Genomic DNA, 21,043 nt, shown 5'->3' on the forward strand with positions numbered 1-21,043 from the left:
TTTATACAACAATTTTTGTAAATAATAAAGTAACAGTCTTGCTACTGCCCTTGCAAGGGTCTGGAGCCTTGCCTTGCCTTGCCTTATTGTCCTGCCACACCAAAAAGTTCCTGCTGCCTCACCCAGATTGTCTTCTTGGATGCCACACTTTCTGGACACTGTTAGTCATCCATAACTCAAAAAACTCCCTCCTCCCCACCACATCCCCCACATTATGTCTTCCAAAACCAAGGTGTGCATTTTATTTGGAGGCATGTGGTATACAAGAAAATACAGTAACTTCCTAACTACAGCCTTATTCTTCAGTGTTACTGAATGCATAGCATCTTTCCTATAGAAAAGGCTCCTAAGTAGTTCACTGTGTAATATAACATAATTGAATGAAAAGACCTCTTTCCACACTTATCACTGGATTGGATTATACTATGTCTACTAGCAAACATTGTTTTGATCATTCTTCTGTAAGCGTTGTTCTGTCTGTCTCCTGCAGCATGATTACAAAGGCAAACTAATGTGTTTATGTTGGAGCTTGAACACCTATTGAGAGACAATATTGCTCACTTGGCGGATGGTAACAAGTTCAGTGTTTTCAGGTTTTATATTGCATAAATAAAGTCTGAGATTAAATATGATTGGCCTGATGTCTCAAATTTCCCTTCTGATCTAAAACCTGGTGAAAATGTCCTTATGGCCATTAGTAGCTTCAAATTAGCTATTTTTTTAACAGATGAGAAAACACATTTATAGGGGAATTTGAAACTGAAAAGTACCATGTAAATGGTAAAGTTGATATTCAACCTGTGGCTGAACTCATGCTACTGTATTTGTAGTTTTTAAATGTCATCCTGGCCCAAAATAAGTTATGAAAATAATATGGCTAGTACTAGATGCACCTGTAGTTATGTTGAAAACAGTCCCTTAGTTTGTATGAATTCAGATATGCAGAATAATGACAGTCGTTCCTAATTTACAGACATAGAAATTTACTTTGTTTGCTTCAATCTAAGTTTACTATCTTCCAAGTGTATGGAAAAAAGTATGATGGAATGAGCTGAAGGATAATGGCAACCTTAAGGACAATATTCAGCCCTTCAGAAATTTGTAGCTTAATGACTGGGGCCCTGGTCAAGCAAGAGACCTAGTACATGCATAACTGTCAGCATGTAAATAATATGGATTTAAATGAGATTATATAGGTTTTTAGTTATGCATGTGCTCGAGTTTTGCTTTGGATCATGACCTAAGGGGCGCTGAAGTTTTTGTTCATGGATGTGATATCCAAGTGCAAACTCTCTTTATGGTCTTTAGATGTTGAGCAACTGTTGTACAGGCCAGTTGTTATGCAGGACAAGAAATTAGGATCATAGGAAAGGAGCGCTGCAAGGGACCTCCTTGTAAGGTGATCTACTCCAGCTCAAGACCAGATTGTCCCTGACTAAACCATCCTAGCTAAATATCTGTGCAACTAGTTCTTGAAAACTTCCAAGGATAGAGATTCCATAGTTTTTCTAGGTAGCCTATTCCAATGCTTGACTAACGTTATAGTCAAAGTTCCTCCTCATCTCCAATATAATTTCCCCTGCTGAAACTTGAGGCCATTGCTCCTAGTCCTGTCCCCTGTGGCTACAGAGAACAGCCCATCTCCATCCTCTCTATAATTGCCCTTCAGGTATTTGAAGACAGTTATCAAATCCCCGTCTTCCCTTTTTCAGGCTAAGTAACCCTGGTTCTTTTAGCCTTTTCTCACAAGTCTTGCCTCCAAGGCTCCCAGTCATTTTTGTTGCTCTGTGCTAGACTTTTTGCAAACAGTCTACATCCTTCTTGAAGTGTGGGGCCCAAACCTGGACACAGGTGAGGCCTTACCAGTGCTGAACAAAGTAGAATATTCAGCTCCCTTGGTTTGCAAATGACTCTCCTCTTAATACTTCCGAATATGCTGCCAGCTTTTTGCACCAAAAACACACTCTTGGCTGTCACTCAGCTTAAGGTCAACTATAACCCACCAGATCCTTCTCTGCAGCACAGCAGCCTAGCCAGTCATTCCCCAGTCTGTATTTATTTGTGTATACAATCATTCTGTCCCAAGTGCAAGATTTTGCACTTATCCTGTTGATTCCCATCTGATTGATTGTGGACCACTTCTCTGGTGTATCCAGGTCATTTTGAATTGTAGCCTTACCCTTTGGAGTATCTGCAAATTTGCTAAGTGTACATCTAATCCCATAATTGGAATCACTGATGAAGATATTAAACAATACTGAACTCAAAACAGATCTCTGGTGAACCCCACTTGATACCTCCTTTGTACTGGGCATTGAGCCATTGATGACCACTTGCTGAGTATGATGATTCAACCAGTTATATCAACCTTACAGTGCTCATTAGCTTGTTAATGAGAATGTCATGAGAGAGTGTCAAAAGCCTTGCAAAAGTCTAGGTATATGTGGCAGAGCACCTTTGTGGGTGCTCGCCTCTTGAGGGCTCTCACAGGCTCCAAGGGGAGCCTGTTTTGGAGAAGCAGCAGGGGAAACCTTCCCCTGGTACCATTTAAAGGGGGAAGATGTGTGGCAGGGCACTGTGGGTGCCTACCACTTTAAGACCAGAGCCAAGCAGCCAGCAGGTGCTTGATTGAGGCAGCCATTTTAGATCCCTGGCTGCCTATATAAACAGCTCAGTTCCCTGCTGGCTGGGAAGGCAGCAACATCTCTTGGTTGTGAGGCTCCATAACAATGTGGAGGTAAGGGAGGAGCTGTAGGGGATGGATTGGAGGCTCCTGGTTCTGGGCATGACCTAAAACTGGACCCTGCCAGGACTGGGTGTCCTGGTGGGGCTCTCAGTGGTGCGGGAGCCCCCAGGAAATGCCAGGCCAGTTATCACCCCGGTGAAAGGTGGGTAGGGGCATCTTAACCCTAGCCCTCACCTTCTGGTGGGTCGCTTAACACCGGAGGTAGTTGGGGCCAGGCACGGCTGCAGCTACCTGAGCCCTGTGGGGTGCAAGACCCTGATGAAGGGCAGCTGGGGCTGGGCACGGCTATGGCCACCTGAGCCCACCAGGGAGGGAAGCCCTGTGGCCCTAAGTGACGGAGGGCAGACAGGTGGAGCCCCAAGTGTCATTATTGACTCCAAGATGAACATGAGCTGCCAATGCCAGTCCGCAGCCAGCAATGCCAACCGCACCTTGTCCTGCATCCAAAGATGCATCTCAAGCTGGTCCAGAGAGGTGATGCTCCCCCTCTACATGACATTGGTCTAGCCTCAATTGGAGTACTGCATCCAGTTCTGGGCACCACACTTTAAGAATGATGTGGCCTACCTAGAGAGGGTTCAGAAGAGGGCCACCTGCTTGGTTGGAGGGCAACAGGGCAGGCCCCATGCGGAGAGGCTGAGGGACCTGAACCTGTTCAGCCTCAGCAAACAGAGGCTGAGGGGAGATTTGGTGGCTGCCTACAAACTCATTAGGGGAGATCAGCAGCAAATAGGAAGGGTCCTAGTCCCCCCAGCAGCACCTGGGGTGATGAGGAACAATGGCCAGAAGCTGCTGGAGAATAGGTTCAGGTTAGAGATTAGAAGGCACTATTTAACTATTAGGGTGGCTAGGATCTGGAACCAACTTCCTAGGGAAGTGGTCCTCGCTCCTACCTTGGGCAAATTCAAAAAAAGGTTGGATCAACACCTGTCTGGGGTCATGTGATCCCAGTGTGTGCTCCGGCCTGTGGTGGGGGGGTCAGACTAAATGATCTATTTAGGTCCCTTCTGACCCCTAACTACTATGAAACTATGAAAGTGAGTGGGGGCAGAGATGTGGAGCCCTGAGTGAAGGGTGGAGGAACCAGAGAGTGAGAGCCCTATATGTTTATGTATATAGAGTTGCCCCCAGAAGGGGCCAGAGTAAGCTTAGACTCGGTCGGGTAATTGGCTGGCCACTACCCCGGTGAGGCCCAAAAGATGGTACGTCTGCCACTCAAGAGCTGGACTAGCTAAGCCTATAGCCTAAGGGGCCTGCTTCAAGAGGGAGCAAGGCAGGATGAGTCATTGAGATATGAAAGAGACCCTGTGACAGAGGGTGCAGTGTATGAGGCCCGAGTGAGAGGCAGGCGGTGTCAATGGGCATGTGACTGAGGTCTGACAGCGTGGCCTAAGATTGCTCCGGCAGTAGGCTGGGAGCACTGTAACAGCTGGATGCCATCTGCGAGGCATGGGCTGCGGTGTAGGGAAGGTACGGAGACTTAGATAGTGCCCCCTGGCATTGGGGCATGAATGGGCAGCCTCCCGCCTTAATCACCATCCTCATTAAGAACAAGGCATGGCAGGCGAGTCAGGTGGGGGGCTGTGCCCAATGGAAAGTAGGGACCCTAGCACTGTGGCTAGGTGGGGAGCCCCATTTTCTCACAGTATATCATATCCACTGCTTTCCTCCCCATCCCAGAGCCTGTCACTTTATAGATTCATAGAAGTAGGGTCGGAAGGGACCTGAGCAGATCATCAAGTCTGACCCCCCTGCCATGGCAGGAAAGAGTACTGGGGTCAAACGACCCCTGCGAGGTATTCATCCAGCCTCCTCTTAAAGACGCCCAGGGTGGGAGCCATCACCACTTACCTTGGAAGTTGGTTCCAGATCCTAGCCGCCCTGACTGTGAAGTAGTGTCTTCGGATATCTCGTCTAAACCTACTTTCTAACAATTTGTGGCCATTAGTTCTTGTTACCTCGGGGGGCACTAGAGGGAACAGGGTCTCTCCCAAACCCTGGTGGTCCCCTCTGGTGAGTTTATAGATGGCCACCATGTCCCCCCTCAGCCTTCTCTTGTGAAGGCTAAACAGGTTAAGGTCCCATAGCCTCTCTTTGTAGGGTCTGCTCTGCTGTCCCTGGATCACGCGGGTGGCCCTCCTCTGGACCCTCTCAATGCTGTCCACATCCCTCCTGAAGTGTGGTGCCCAGAACTGAACACAGTACTCCAGCTGCGGCCTGACCAGTGTCGCATAGAGGGGGAGGATCACCTCCTTGGCCCTGCTTGAGATGCATCTGTGGATGCACGACAAGGTACGGTTAGCCCTGCTGACCGTGACCTCACATTGTCGGCCCATGTTCATCATGGAGTCAGTAATGACTCCAAGATCTCTTTCTGCCACCGTGCTCTCGAGAAGGGAGTTTTCCAGCTTATAAGTGTGCTGCTGGTTCATACTGCCCAAGTGCAGCATGAAAGCTGAGGGAAGTCGAATTGGTCGGGGATAACTAATTCTTGGTGAACCTATGCTGGCTGTTTCTGATAACCTTGTTTTCCTCTGGGTGTTTTCCAATGGCTTCCTTGAGAACCTGCTTCATGATCTTTCCAGGCATTGTAGTCAGGCTGACTGGTCTGTAGTTCCTTGTATCTTCCTTTTTCCCTTTCTTAAAGATGGATACTATATTTAGCTTTTTCCAGTCATCTGGGACTTTACCATGAGTTCTCAGAAGATGGCCAGTGGCTCTGAATTTACCTCCGCCAATTCCTTCAGTGCCCTAGGGTACATCACATCTGGCCCTGCCAACTTGAAAGCATCTAGCTCCTCTGAGTAATCCCTAACCTGTTTTTCTACTATTAGGCTGTTTGTCTCATTCCCTGTTAGCTGTCGACTGCACTCATCTAGTAGCTGCCCCTCTTTGTGAAGACTAAAGTTAAAAGCATCAAATAGTTCAGCCTTTTCCAGAATTCTGCAGTCACTGCCCAATTAAGAAATACGCATAGGTAAGTCCATTGTCAGAGGAGAGGATAGTAGTAGAGGGGTAAAGCATCAAGGACAAATAAACTGGAAAATAGAACCAAATGAATATTTCTGTGGGAGAGCCTGCTAGGGTTAGCCCTTGCAAATGCTCTTTAAAAACAGTATAGGTAGGGAGAGCATACATATCCCAGCATTCTGTACAGGGTTATAAGTTTTACACTGTAATTTAAGTATACTTTTTAAATGCTTGTTTCCAGAGTTGTGCTTGCTGTAGGGTTTCTAACCTTGTACCATATTTCCTTCACTGAAATAATGTAGGTAACTGGTGATCAAATACAGGGAGGTGAATCAGTGATGGCTGGTATGAGCAGAGAGCAAGTTGGCTGCCCACACTTATAAATACATTAGATCCCAATGGCAATTGAATGATAGTATATGCTATGTTTCCACATAGGGAAACTTCTTATCGCCTTAGAATAACTTCATGAATCGACTTTGGCTTGTAGGAATTTCAGTTGCAATAGAATTAATATTATTCTTTAACAGGCTGTTGCATTATTTTTACATCATTAAATAATATAAACTGTTAGACTGCCTCAGTGATTCCTAACTCTTCTCTCATTGGTCACAGTCACTTAAGAGTGTAATGCTAGACATGCATAAGTCAGACTGCTTATTAGTGTGCATTACTTTGCACTTTTCAGCATTAAATTTTTTGAAGCCCATTCACTGTAGCTTTATTTGGTCAGTTGGATGTTCCATTTTTTCAAAAAAGTAAAATTTAAGTCATTTTAATTGAAGTTTACTGACTCAAAATACTGAGGTAACTAAACTTAGCACAAAAATCAGATGTAATTTATTTTTGTTTGTTTAAAAAAAACCCTCAACCCCTGTTGAGAGAAATCCACTAATCTTGCATTCTTGACTGGATTATCCAGTTTGCATGCAGTTTGGCTTGTCACAAAGTTTGTATTTCACCTGTCTTGCAAGCAAACAAAGGCAGCTTTCATCAGCTCTTACAGTAATACTTTCTTGCATGGATTAAGCATTTGGCAGGTTTTCTTTCTCTGGCATACACATACCAAAAAGGGGGAGTGTGGTGAGGGGGGAAGCTGAGTTTGTGTTTTCTTCTTATCACAGGATGCAAGAGACTCTCTATCTGTTTATTTGCTGGAACTTTATGAAGCTATGTGATGTTTGCATTTAGCACATCTCAATGGTTAACTGCATCCTAGTCATTCAGCTGACACAAAACTCCTGGAAGTACAGTCTTTCATCAAGCTTTGAGCTGCCAGTATTTGACTGTTGGTCTATGATTTGTGTAAACATGAACTTGAGCATAACTCAATTCTGAATCAAATAATCAAGAGCTGACAATGTCTATCATCAGGATTTCAAGTCAGAATATTTTAGTTTCAGAAATAGTGTTAGAATGATTAAGTTAACTTGATCATTTTTTCCTCTTTAAAATATTGTGTTTTTGGAATTCAAAGTTCATTACTTTCCTGGTTTAAAAAAATATTTGGATTAGAATATAACAATGTTTCCAATGTTTTTTGTAGCCTTTTAGTTATGGCTCTGTATTCTTTTAAGGATTTCATTAAAATAATTTTGCTGCACCTACAGAATTAGTGGAACATGAATTCTTATGTTGCAAACACATGCAATATTTCCTTCATTATGCTACAGGCATTTAGAAGGCAGAGTAGATTTGTACCTTAGACTAACTAAAGTAGATAACTAAGATCACCTCATCAGATTATATGAAAGAACATGCATAGAGCAGTATATAAAATGGAGAGAATGGTTTGACTACAGAAACCGGGAAGGGAAGGAAGGGATTTGTCATGTAATGGCATTAGTTAACCTCTAAGGCTAGGGACAGACATTCAAAAAGCCTGAGCCTGAATTGATTCAATCTTTGCAGGTTAGTCTAACCTAAATAGTCTAGCCTGGCTAGGCTAAATCACTTTGTAACCACACAGACATCCCCTCTGGTCTGAAAAAATGCTGGTACATGCCTGCAGTGGCTCAGGCTAGAATCCGGGGTGGGGCACTAGAGCAGCTCTCCCTTCCCTTTTACAGTGCTTGAGCTGACAGCGGCGGGGGGTTTGGCGAGTCCTCAGCAGGATGTTATGATTAGGCCCCTCCCTTGATAACAGAGCATTTATCAGCTCTGTTATCAACATTTAGCACGCTCTTCTTACATAGTTTTTTCCAAAGGAAGGAATCCAGGGACCTTACCAGCTGACCTGTTGATTAGCTCCAAAAAGCCCTAAGCAAACACTGTCCTATCTGCCTTACACAGACATCTCAGCATTAGCTAGCATACCACATTCTGCCTACAGTCCATGTTGTGGGAGAAAGGGATTCCGGCTTAAATAGCAAGTGGTGAGTGTAGAGGGGGACACAGATTGGGGCTAAGTGGACCCTGCTATGCCTGCAAGTCTCTGCCAGAGATCCAGCCAGGGAGCAGAGGGGAGAGGCCAGCTCTTTAAAAAAAAAAACAGAGAGAGAGAGGATTTATGGCTACAATTTTAGGGCAGGGAGTGATAAACAGATTAAAACATCTTAAAACCATGAAAGATAACGTGTACATCTTTGGTTGCCTCACTCAGTTTTGAGTATAGTGCATATTCTTCACTAAAGTCAGTCTTTATATACTTTAGATAAAATACAAGGAGTCTCTTGCATGTAGAGCCAGCCTTTGCAATCCAGAAACTTTGTCTGTGCTCTTGGGCACATGTTAATTGCTATGGGGATGACAAGAACAAAAAGAGACCTACAAGCAAGTTTGTTGCATCAAATTGTGAGGGAAAGCTTCAGAAATACCTGGAACAAGTCAGGTGTTTTAGTTTAAACTTCTACTTGTGCAGCTGGTGACTTAAACTAACATAAACCTTGGCAACAGAGAAAGGAGTATCTTGCATAAGGAGGAAATGGGATCAGTTTTTGAACAGATTCTCTAATGTATTAACACAAACAGGCTTTTCTTCAGCATCATGCAAGCTCATTTTTATTCCAACTATTTAATTTTTTCACAGACCTATTTATCAAGGAAATTCCCACTCTCAAGTTAAGTCTGAGTTGCCCTGTCTCTTTACATGTTATCTCAGAACACTGACTCTTGAGTTATGAACAAGGTCCTGTTTTGTCTGCTTGTTTCTGCACTTTCAATGTACCAGTTCTCTAGAGCAATTGACAGTGTTTGTTGAATGTCTGCACAATGTAATGGCAGTGTTTGGGCCCAGGAATGATATGCAGGGGTAGTAACAGGAGAGGATGTGAAACATTTAACATATTGGCAGAAGGATGGATCATCAAAGAACTCATCACAAAATACTTTGTGCTGAGCCATTGACAAATGTGTATTTATGTTTAATATTGCTACATGCTGTCCACCTTCAATTAAGAATAGAGAGAGATGCCTGTCAGCAAGCAGTATCTGATATCAGGATTTGTGAATTTGGGAAGAGAGGGGTTGGTAAACAGAATTAGATCCTAATGAGCTAATTAATTGTGCTTATTAACTGCTACTTTTTTGCTGTAGGAGGCCTTTGCAAAGGTGCTACCAATTGAAATCAAAGCTTTCCCTGTGATAATCCCTGATAACATAAATAAATAGAGGGTTGGTTTGAGCAGTTTCACTAGAGAAAATGTTTTAACAAGAATGTTCAGAGGTACACACAGAGGCATCTAAAATCCCATTTAATTTTACATTCTTCTTCCTCTTTAAACTATAGGTGCATGGAATTGTTCGCAGATCTAGCTCTTTCAACACAGGCCGGATTGAGCATCTCTATAAGAACCCACAGGCTCACATTGAAGGAAGTAAGGCTTTGTTTTTGTATTGTATTATTTCTCAGTCTCAATTTTTTCATGAGGCTTTTTTTTTTTTTCCCACAGCATGCCTTCCCCTGCCAGAGGTTTATAAATGGCCCCGTCTCTCTCTAAAACCTAACAAACAATTGTGATTCTAAAGCTTTCATCCTACCCAATTAAGGCTGAAGATAGTGGTAAAACTTCCATTAACCAAGCAAGGATTCCTTCTGGCTTCCTGTCTGTCTCTACCTCAGTGAGAAACGGAAGCACTATGTTTTTTTCTGATCAAAATGTGGCATAATTATTATGTATGCTCCTCCATGGTATGGGGAAAAATACATGCAAAACTTCAAGTCCATTTAATTGAAGTGGGAAGGGGATGGTATTTTATATTTTATGCAAATATTGATGTAATCTATGTACAAAGAGGTCATTGGTTCAGAAAAAAATAGTGGGTAGGTCCTGCAAGAAGCTGCAGATTGGGAAAGCTTTGAGACGCTGATGATGTGAAGCAGCATTAAGCCAGTATAGAAGACAGCCATTTTAACTGTGGATCACTTAAATTTAGATCCTAAAATGAAGGATCCAATTAACTTTTCTCTGTTTCTATTCAGTATTTCTTTCCAGAACTAATATAGTATTACTTCCTTACATCTGTTTGTCTTTGTGACCTTTGCAGTTACAGGGGCTCAGCTGTACCACAGCCTAGTCCTGGTGACTGATGAAATACTCTGGAAATGCTCATATTAGTTTAGCTGTACCTTGTAACTGCTAACATCTGCATCTTATGGATTTCAGTAAAAGATTTGCTCTTTATCTTTTGGAGTGGATTTTTTTGACTGTGAGATTTAGGAAATGAAATGCTTTGAGCTACTTTGTCAGATACTTTGGGTGGGTCTCTCAGTACTGCATCACTTTTTTTCCTCAAATCAGCTTCTATGGTTAAATCTTCCAGAGTCTGACAGAGGGGTCTATATGAAAAAGCAATAACTGACTCAGCATGAATAAGACATGATTGATTTGTTACCGAGTGGGAAGAATTGAATATGAAGACAGCCACATCTCTGCCTTCCACTGGATATGTACATACTTTTTGACACAGTGTTACAGTGTGGGTATCCCACTAGCTATGCCATTGCTCCGCAATTCGAATGCCAATGGCAGGTTGAATGCTCTGTGCAGGTCGGAGGCAGAATTCTAGGTACCTGTGGCTTGTCTCTGTTTTTTTGGTCAGAAAGCCGAAGCCATTCCTATTTAAGAGGTGTGAAAAATTGTTACAAGTGTTGATTAAACATCAAGCTCGCACAGTTTATATCAGACTAATGAAATTGGAATCAGGCATTTCTAGCCTGGTGGAAAAACCTCAGTCACTTAAAGGGCCTTGTCTTTGGTATCTGACCCCCTGGATGGTTTAATGGCAGCCAAGTTTGTCAAACTATGTAGAACATGATACAAGATATATATTTACAATATTTTTGCTGGTGCTTATTTTTAAAATGTTTAATTTTCAGCAAACCTTGAAGATGTTTCCAAAATGCATGGTTAGTTTGTGCTATAGTGACTTGTAATAAAGTTCAGGTGTCATGACTAGGGATATGAAAGGTTACATGTTTAAGTGATAAGATAACTAGTTAGCTTACCAATTATCCTTTAGCTGCAGATGATCAGTCTGGCAGGGAATGGAGGAAAGGAAGCTGTGTGGTACCCTGGCAGGAATCAGAAGGCAGCAGGGCAGGCAGAAGGAAGGGGGGGGGGGGAATGGAGGAGGGACAAGGGGATCAGTACCCATAGCTTAAGAGGAAAATAGGGAGTGGCCTAATGCTCATTAGCTAAGCAATTAGATGCTCATTTGCAGGTGCCCCCTCCCTCCCAAGGCAGGGCTTCAGGTGGACTGTGTTGTCTGGCTGGGCTTGCCTCTTCCTGACCTCCCAGTCAAAGGGCTTTGAGAGCTGGGATCAGCTCCCAGCAACAGCTGTGTCCTAGTCACTGTCCTGTTGGCAGGGGATCCTAGTTTTTTCTGCTTATTCACAAATCCTCTGATGTAAAAAAAGTGCAAATTTTCTGATTTTAAAATCCCTCAAATCTGTGTTTTTTCGACAATTAAAATGAAATGTCACTATAAGTGCCACCCCCCTGCCTGACCACCAAGGATCCGGGTTTTCTGTTTCCCACAGAAAAACAAAAAAACCCCATGGATTTTCCTCTTTACCCAAGAAAAACGCAGATTTTTTATCTTAACAGAGAAACGTGGATTTTGCTCTTTTGCAAAGAGCTCCAGCCTGCAAAGGGCTGGGGGAGTGGGATGAGGGTGGTCAGGCAAGGGGAGCCATGGGCATGTACATGCACATGGTTGTCAGGCAGCCTGGGGAGCAGCCCCCACAAGTAAATGTGGAAGGGGAATTGAGGCTCAGCATACGGAGGGAAGGAGGCAATTGGGTGGGGCTGGGGCTGCTGCACAGCCAGGCAGTGCTTGGGGCCCAGGGCCACAATGTGCAGCCATAAGGCCCTGTCTGGGAGCAAGGTGGGGCCAGAGATGACTCGTTTGAAGGGGTGGGGTGAGACAGGCTCCCTGCCACTGCATGCATCAGTCCCCCAGATCTGTGCATAGGCTCCAGCTCCCCACCCTGCCACCCACCTTTGGGACCTCCACAGCCTGGCAGGCATGGCAGGACCAGGCGGGAAAACTCACTGTGGATGCTGTGAGTCCCACCCTGTCCTAGTGATCAGCAGGGCAGTGGCATGGCAGCGGTGGGGGAGGAGGGGAAGGTGGCTCCTGCCACTGTACACACCCCTGGGGGAGGCACGTGTGCTCCACATTTGTGCCCAGAGTGAAGGCAGGCTGCGCAGCTCAGGACTTTGTGCCCTGCTGCTGTTGCCCCAGGAGCCATGCAATGCCATGCTGTGCCTCCCGCCATTGGGCAGGCAGCAGACACACAGTGCAGCCAATGCATGGCTCCTTGAGCAAAGGCAGTATGGCACACAGAGCCCCAGCTCACAGCCCACCTCTGCCCTGCACACAAATCCATGGGGCATGTGCCCCTCATGCCACCCCTGTGGGAGCATGCAGTGGTGGGAGCTGCCCTCCCCACCCCTGGAGAAGCTGCCCACAGCCCACCTCTGCCCTGCACACAAATCCAGAGTAGAATGCAGAACCTAGACTTGCAAAACTATAAAGTGTCTTGAAGACTGTCACTGAGGATATTTTTTCAGGTTTTTGCCAGTTGACTATGAACAAAGATTAATAGGCTATTACCACATTCAAATACAATACACACCTTCCCTGCTCCTCCCAAGAAACTTAACTCTTGGAAATTGAAATATGTGTTTTAAATGAGCAGAAGGCCTAATCATGTGAGCTGCATGGCCCCCCTTCTCCACTTAGGTGGGCAGACAGTGACATCTGCTGAGTCAGCTGAAGGGCCCACCTGCTTGAGAAGAGTTTGGGCAGTTTCATCCCTCAGATGACTTCCATTTCACAGGTTGAGCCAAGCTTCCTGGCTGCTCTTGTTTTTTGAGCTGAACTGGGTGGACAAACAGCAGTACCTACCAAGTCAGCTGAGTGCCTGTTGCTGCTGGAGCTGAACTGCCCAGCTCCTCCTCTTCACCTGAGTGGGCGCTTAGCTGACTCTACAGGTGCTGTTAGTTAGTATTAGGCCATCTACTGATCTGGAAGATGCTGCTGGCTCTTTACTTAGCTCAATGGAGGAAAAGAAGAGGGATCTTGTAGTTTGGCACAGGCGGTAGTGTCAAGGCTAATCTCTTTCTAAATGCATTTAGAAATGGGAGACTGTAACAGAGAGCCTGGGGCTTTCTGTTCCTTTATGAGAGAAGCAGCCCAGAGAGGGAGCTCTGCTGCCTGGTAGAGTGCAGCTGCTGCAGGTCACCATAATAACTGGGCAATGAGGCCAGTTAGCAGGCATATAAAACCAGGGCCCTAACTAGCAAACTAGTCTAGCCCTGCAAGCCACAGGGGTAAGAGCTTGTGGCCAGGGGGCCTAGCAGAGGATGCTGTAGGTAGAGACTGCTCTGCTGTCTGTGGATCCCCAGTGAGGCCCTTGGAGAACTGGGAAGCTATTCTGGCACAAAAGGTGAGGGAAAGTTTTCCCTCTAAAGTGTCTGTGTTGGTAGGCCCAGAGGGGACTGTTTGTAGTAGCCCAGAGGCTTACTGTTTAGGTTGCAGTTTAGCACCAGTGGTTTGGGTTGGGACTGTAAGGGATGATATACAAAGTCCCCATTAGTGCCCAAGGGGCATGTGATTGTCTCAAGTCTTGCCAGGGTTCAAACAAGTGCTGAGCCTGGAGCAGGGCCGAGCGTGAGGCCAAAGAGTCAGATGGGGGCCGGGGCCCAGTGCCTGAGAGGAGAGCAGCCAGACAGGGGCCAGGGGCTCAGTGCCCAAGAGAGCTGGACCACACTTAGTGCCTCAAAACCAGGTCCAGTACAGTGCGCCTGGATTTAGAAGGCCTAACTAAGAGGGAAAGGAGCAGTGGCAGTCAAGGAGGCTGAAACCCCAGCAGGAGAGTAACGATACAGCAGCACCCACAAGGCTTGAGGTGTGGTATAGCGGAGGAATGGAGACATGCAATTAGCCTTTAAGGCTATAGGGGCCCTGCAGTGGCACGGTCAAGACAGGCCCAGTGAAGAGCTTGGGAGTAGTGTAGTTGAAACCAGTAGGGTGCCGAGGAACCCCAGTGGGGATTCAACTGGATTGGAGCCCACGCTAAGGCCCAGGGCCCTTTTAATCCTGTTATTACATCAAGGTGTAACAGGTCCGTTTAATCTTGTTATTATATCAAGGTGTGATAGGCAAGACAGAAGGAAAGGCAGCCTAGGGACAGAGTGGGGCATAGTTGCAAAGCCACCAGGGGGAATTACAGCTGTCCCTGGTAACCCAGTATGCTACAGGGACGAAGTTGGTATCTTTTGCTCTATTGTGGCATTAAATTATATTGGCATGACTGTCTTCCCAGTGTGAAGAGTGGGGTGGTCATTAATGTTAAGCTTGCAGTAACAGCTCTGATTTGAATTTTGAGAATTTTCTCTCAGAAAATGTAACGCTGTGCTGCATGCACCATTTTTTTACATGGATGATGAAAGATATTATTCATAGCCAAGAGAAGTGACAGACATGTAGGCTATTAGCTGGGTGTCCTCTGCAGGAACCTGGAATTCTAATTTACAGCTGTAGCTTTAGCTTTGATCAAATTAACGTCTCCCTCCTAATAGCCCTGTCTTCAGTGTTAGTGTAAATTTACTTGCCTGGCTTATGGTGAGGAACAGAGATTGCTGGTAACAGAGTTCTTTGAGGTGCTTTGTCCATTCTCACTGGTGTTGTCTCTGTGCCTGAAACACTCAATTAGACATTTCTTTTGCCTTGGGAGTACCTGTGAGGTGCACCACAGCACTGCCCTGTCTTGTGGCAAAGAAGATAAGATATTTGCAAAGAAATAAAAGGCAGTGTGCACTTCCTGCTCCTCAGTTTTTTTCTCAGCCGCAGAATCTAATACTGCATGCAATTCTGTCCAAGAGGGTGGGATGCAGAAATGCGCACAGATTAAAACACTTGGAGAAACTCCAGTTACTAATAAAGAACTTGTCTCTTGTCATTATCCATGTGAACATTTTTGCTGGAAGTGATCAGAGCTCATCTGAGTGGCCACCAGGGGTCATGATGGCCACCCCTGGGGCCTGGTCCTGTCATAGTAATAAACCTGTTTTACTTTATCACTGACAGGACCAAGCCCCAGAGGTGGCTGTCATGACCCCTGCTAGCCACTTGGCTCCTGCCCTGCCCCGACTCCTTGAGTACCCGCCCTTTTCTCTTGCATGCCAAATCTCGATGAAGTTATTTTATTGAAAAAAAGGAGGCTGCCCTAGGGTCCCACAGCATATCCTTGTGATTCTAGTCCTGCTTCTCAAGCACCAAGTGGTTTAATTGCACAAAATTGCATAAATTTAGACCAGAAACATGTACAAAGTAATCATCACACAATAAAAATGACTATCCAACTATAAAAAGAGCTAACTAGCTATAAAATTAGTGCTTGAAAATGTGTAACAACTCGATTAGTTGATTTCTTTACAGCTTTAATTTGAATGTGTAGCAGGGCCCTCTGTCAAAAACGCTTTAGTGGTGACTTAAAGTTTGGCTATGTTTTGGGGTTTTTAAAAAATATAAAAAGCAAAGCCCCAAACCCACATAATTAGAAATATTGCAGTTTAAATGTTAAAAATAGCTTTGTGTTAAAATTGAAGAGCAACTGATCAGTTTTTATATACAGGTTTCCCTCGCTTTATGCTGTATATGCGTTCCTGCAAAACAGTGCAGAACTTGAATTTGCATAAAGGGAGCCCACTTTACAATGTAACAAATAGGGATACGTTCCAAGACCGTGACTGTACTGACCCCCAGGCCCATTTCTACCGTTTTTACAAAACAATTTTGGTACTCACAAACAGCAGACGGCACAGGGTGGTGATGAATGTTTAGTCGGTGTGAAGAGAGGGTAGTGAAAGGTGTTAGTGAAGCTCTCTTGCCCTTCATTGATGAACCAGCGATAGGGGTAGCACATAAGCTAATGGGATGCTTTGAAGCCATAATGGGGATGGCAACTATAGAGACACATGTCGCAGGCATCAAGCAAGGAGCACAGATTCACACAGGAGACTGTATTTTGGTGTGTGTCGCTCCCACACTGTACCACACAAAGCAGCTGACTGCGGGCTTCCACCACACCAATTCCATAAGAGTGAATTTACCTTGCATAAAACAATTTTTTGGTATAAAAAGGATCATCGCATAAGAGCGAGTTCGCGTGTGCAGAACCTGCATAAAGTGAGGGGAAACCTGTATTCCATTTTTGATGAAGTACAGAAGAGCACACATATTCCCAAGTAAATCAAATGTTAAGAACAATAAATTCACCATTATATATGCAACTCTTGTAAAGAAAAATGTTTCTAAAATATTAATTCTTATTTAGTGATGTTGTTACCCAATTAATGGATTGGACTTTAAAATAATAGGATCTTGTGGTTTTGAGAATTGTAGCAAGTATTGCTTTCTTTGGTCTAATTGTATATTCTCAATCTAAAGATATGAAGCTGCACTATGGGGATCTCACTGACAGTACTTGCTTAGTGAAGATAATTAATGAAGTGAAGCCTACCGAAATTTACAACCTGGGAGCCCAGAGCCATGTCAAAGTAAGCAGCTTTTGTTGTTTTCCTTTTGAATGGTTTGTGACTTGTGTGACTGTTACTGATTTTTAGTGTTTTGCAGTTTTCAGTATCTGACCACTGCTTTAGATCACGTAGCACTTGCCATGATGCTGTGTTCTGGTCTACTTTCAGTACTGAATGCATAATTAAATCTCATCCTTCTTTATAGATGAAGCTAACTCACCATTGCCAACACAATCCTCAATTTTTGTATAATTTCTTTGTCATTTGAAGCAAAATTGCGGGTGCAAGATGTTCTGCAAATAAACCCTAAGGGAACAGCGGCAGGCTTGTATCTAAACCAAAACAGGATTTAAAAATAGACTTTATTTTTAGCTGGCACATAGTATCATTTATACTAGGGATGTGCATGAACTTGAAGGGAAAAAAAATCTTAATTAGCTGAGTGTTCCAAATTCTAGTTGGAGGCCTTTGGGGAGAAAAACTTACTTTCATACCATCCCTCATCTCAAGCCTCTAAAGGTGCTGGCAGATGGTAAGGCAATTGTGCACTTTGGGCCTGAGGAATTTTATGTCCCATTCCTCACTCGTGTGACCTGCCTTGCCAGACATACATGGCAGGTTGCACAGTTCTGGGAATGGGGCATAAAATAACTCAAATCTCAATTGCACAACTGCCAATTGCCAGTTCTGGGCAAGGACACCTGCATTTGGGGAGCACAAAACTCTCTGCTCCCTTGCTGCACCCCCCCCCCACCCCCCCCGTGCATATAGAAGCAGCAGCTAGGGGGGCTAAGTGCTCCTCACAAGCCCCTTCCACAGGTTCCTGGGAACATAAAAAAGCAGGTGTACAGTTGGGACTCTCAACTATATGCCCACTTCTAAACATTTGGGGCACAGTGAGCCCAACATTGGGGAGCCCTTCCCTGAGGCTGGGCTCAGTAACCTGGACCTTTAAGGTAGGTGTGCAGCTAGGAGCTTTGGCTGAATGTTCACCTGAGCTTTTTGAGTTCCCTGGTTGCCCATAAGCCTAACATCACTTGTCGAGCTCATGGTGCCCCCGATTTGGTATTAGTATATGTGGGGGTTGGAGAGCTCTCATATCCCCTGCTGCACATGTTAGTTTAAAGAGGAACATGTTAGTTTAAAGGAGTACATGCAGCTGGGGATGGGGAAAGCTTTCTCATGCTTAATTGCACATTCCTGGTTAGAGTTCCGTGGCTCATATAACTGGGCCATATACTGGGTGGAGGGAACTTCCCCATCTCATGCTGCTAGCATCAGGCACCTCTTTAAACCAGTGCATACAGCTGGGGATGAGAAGCTTTCCCATCTCCAGCTGCATGTCCATTTTTAAACAGGTATATGGCATCCTCTGGAGAGAGTGCAGGGGGCAGCTGAGTTTGGGATCCCAAGCTGCCCCCTATCAACTGGGAAGGGGGTGGCTTTGTTTCAGACTCCAGGGCTGGCCAGCGCTGAATCCTGACCCTCAGTTGAGGATTGGAATTTGGCACTGGGCAGCCCTCATCCTAGTTCAGACCCTGGGTTGGCCTGTGTTTGATCCTGAAGATCCTGTGTCTGAGACCCCAGAGCTGCCCAATATCCCAAGGGTGTTCGAAACTTGATGGCTTAAAGAGCTTTCAAGAGAGGGGTCTGCAGGGAAGGCTCTTTAAGGTGCCAGGTTCTGGCAAGTCTGCACCCTGATGCTGACAATCAGTGATTGTCAACATCAGGACCACTGCAGCCTTGAGCCAGGTTCCAGACCTGGAGCTGCCCAGGTCCCAGTCCTGATAGTCAGTTGATTGGTGGTATTAGGATGATCATGCATGCATACCACATGTTGAATTTGTGGTGCCATATTTTTTTTATAGCTGGCTGATATTTTTTGGTCCCATAATGATGAATGTGTACTATGTTCCTATTTATGGTGCAGTTAATATGTTAATTGAGCCAAAATGTAATGAGCACCAGGGACCTGTCAACCTTCTGACTTGCTCATCCTTCTCTGTCTACCAGTAGTCTGTTCAGAACAACCCTTCCCTTTTGATCAGACTAGATTTTGAAGTGCTCTGGAGTGGTTCTTGGCTTTTCATATACTCATATTTGCAAATCTGAGTTTTTGACTAGCAGATGAGCAGCAATTTTATCATATATGTATAGTAGGTAACATAATAAACAGTATAAATATTTAATTATACTTAATTGTGTTCGTTCTGACACTAATATGTTTGAACTTTTACTAACATGGAGAGATTGCACAAATAGGCATTTCAGGGTCTTTGCAGTCCATGGTGATTTTTTTTTTTATTTATTTATTCTTTTAACAAGAAAGAAATTAAACATTTCTCTCTCTGATGATAACTTAACCCCTTTATACACTGTTATACTGCAAATGCTGACAGAATGCTGGCCTTTACAGAATTGATAATGGCAGCCATCTTCTCAACTTTTTCTAATGCTTTCAATTTATTCGTGATATACAGGGCATTTGATCTATTGATAGTTGTCTTGGCAGAGGCTGCTTAAAGTTAGTCTGGTAGCGGTCACATCTTTCTTCCTTCATTTGCAATCATTATGTATTCATGGGAAGTGAAAGTTCCACTTTACAGAGCACAGCTACAACCTATATCTCTTTACATAGCTGTTTTCCAAGCATATGTATACAAATGTATAACTTTAAGAAAGATTCTTCCTGTGCTATTTCTGATATCTATGTGTCTTTTGAAATAATGTGACTTACAAAGGAGGGGAAAAGGCAACGCTTCTTTTATGAGCAGAAAGTGAAAATTTTAAAATAGTCTACTCCTGCTACAAATCAGTAACCTAACCTGAAATACCACTCCTTTAATGGAGATGGATGGTAATGCTAGAGATGAGTTTGCTGTAAATGGGAGGGGCAGCAATGGGATGCGCAAAATGTTACACCCAGATCCCAGAAATATAAACAACATTTTAATTGTAGAAAACTCTTTAACAGGTAAAACCCCATTTACAATGGAAAATTATCGTTTACCTTTGGGGTTTTTTCAGTTCATTCTTACAAACTGACCCCCATAAACTACTCTCTACTGCTCAGTAGCAAGCTATCATTAGAAAAAATGGTAGATTATCCACCATTTCCTAGTCCTCTGGATAGTGTATAATACCCCCATGCATTAGAGATCCCTGGCCCTGAGGTCGTGGAGTTTGGAAGCAATGAGCAAGGACTTCGTTGCTTTCAAGACATAATGACTATTGTTTGTAAACCAGCCAACTGAAATTCATGCTTCAAAATAGCATCTATTGAGGGGAATAATGATAGAATTAAAACATGAAACAAGAATGCTTGGTTTTTAAATTGTGCTGAAAGAATGATCCTCTAGACTAGTGTCCATGTGATTTAGAACCAGTATAACAATGCTTAGCTTCTGACACCGAGCTAGGAAATAGGACCACCTGTTATTAGGAGAAATCTTGTGCCTTCATAGAATTTTTTTGGCGAACTCGTGAATATCATCCTCAGCACATATATTAAACATTCTTGCTTTAATTGTGGTCTGTTTAAATTAGCCCCTTTTTGTGTGTTGTACTTTCTAAGAGAAAAGTTCTAATCTTAGTTTACTGCACATCCTGGTCACTTTAAATTAGTGACATCTACAGTGTTATTAGATGTTGTTTGTGTTGGCCTGTGTTTATGTGGAATGAAGTGTTCTATCACTCTCACTTCCAGTTAACTTTGTGAGCTATGCTGAAAGTAAGGAAAATAAAATAATAGGAAGCTGGTCTGGTTTCCTGTAGGAAACCAATGAAGATGAAATTGGTTCTTGGAATGAACCCATAGCAGTCTGGGAAATACTGACAGAGAAGACATTTTTCTGAATCATAAATAGTGAAGATTATGACTCACAATGTAGGTCACAGAGAGGCTGATTTGATCTTACGTGGGAGGATGAGAGAAGATTGAAATTTACTGGTTACTAAAAACAATTGACTTAACAAAATTACATCATCATCCAAAACGTATGATCCAAGTCTGCAGTCCTGTTTGTTTGCAGAAGAATGGGGGTTATCCAGTCATACTATAACTGCTAAACATGCTGTTCAGTAACAGTAGTACACTCACGTCAGAGCTATTTTGCTACTACAGCGATGCCCAACCTTTTGGCCCTGCAGGCCTGGAGAGTAACATGGGATCAGTCTGTGGGCTGGATCCCTCTTGGAGTTGGCTTGCAGAGTTGGGCCCTACGTACCTGGCCACACTTCCCTGGTCCTGCTCAGATCAGGTTCCACACTGCCTTGGTCCAGCCCCATGCTCCAGGATCTGGTCCCACACTGCCTCAGCCCGGTGTACCTGATCTACTGA

General features: G+C 44.1%; 1 protein-coding gene across 1 annotated transcript in view; it reads left to right on the plus strand.

The window, feature by feature from the left end:
• GMDS (GDP-mannose 4,6-dehydratase) overlaps positions 1 to 21,043 on the plus strand; it is a 601,282-nt gene that overhangs the window by 88,833 nt on the left and 491,406 nt on the right. Inside the window, exons 3-4 of the mRNA XM_019490465.2 lie at positions 9,444 to 9,531; positions 16,616 to 16,725. Of these exons, the coding sequence (XP_019346010.1) occupies positions 9,444 to 9,531; positions 16,616 to 16,725 (198 nt within the window). The remainder of the gene's footprint in view (positions 1 to 9,443; positions 9,532 to 16,615; positions 16,726 to 21,043) is intronic.

The sequence above is a fragment of the Alligator mississippiensis genome, chromosome 3 (genome assembly GCF_030867095.1).
Source record: "Alligator mississippiensis isolate rAllMis1 chromosome 3, rAllMis1, whole genome shotgun sequence".
NCBI classification, from domain to species: Eukaryota; Metazoa; Chordata; order Crocodylia; family Alligatoridae; genus Alligator; species Alligator mississippiensis.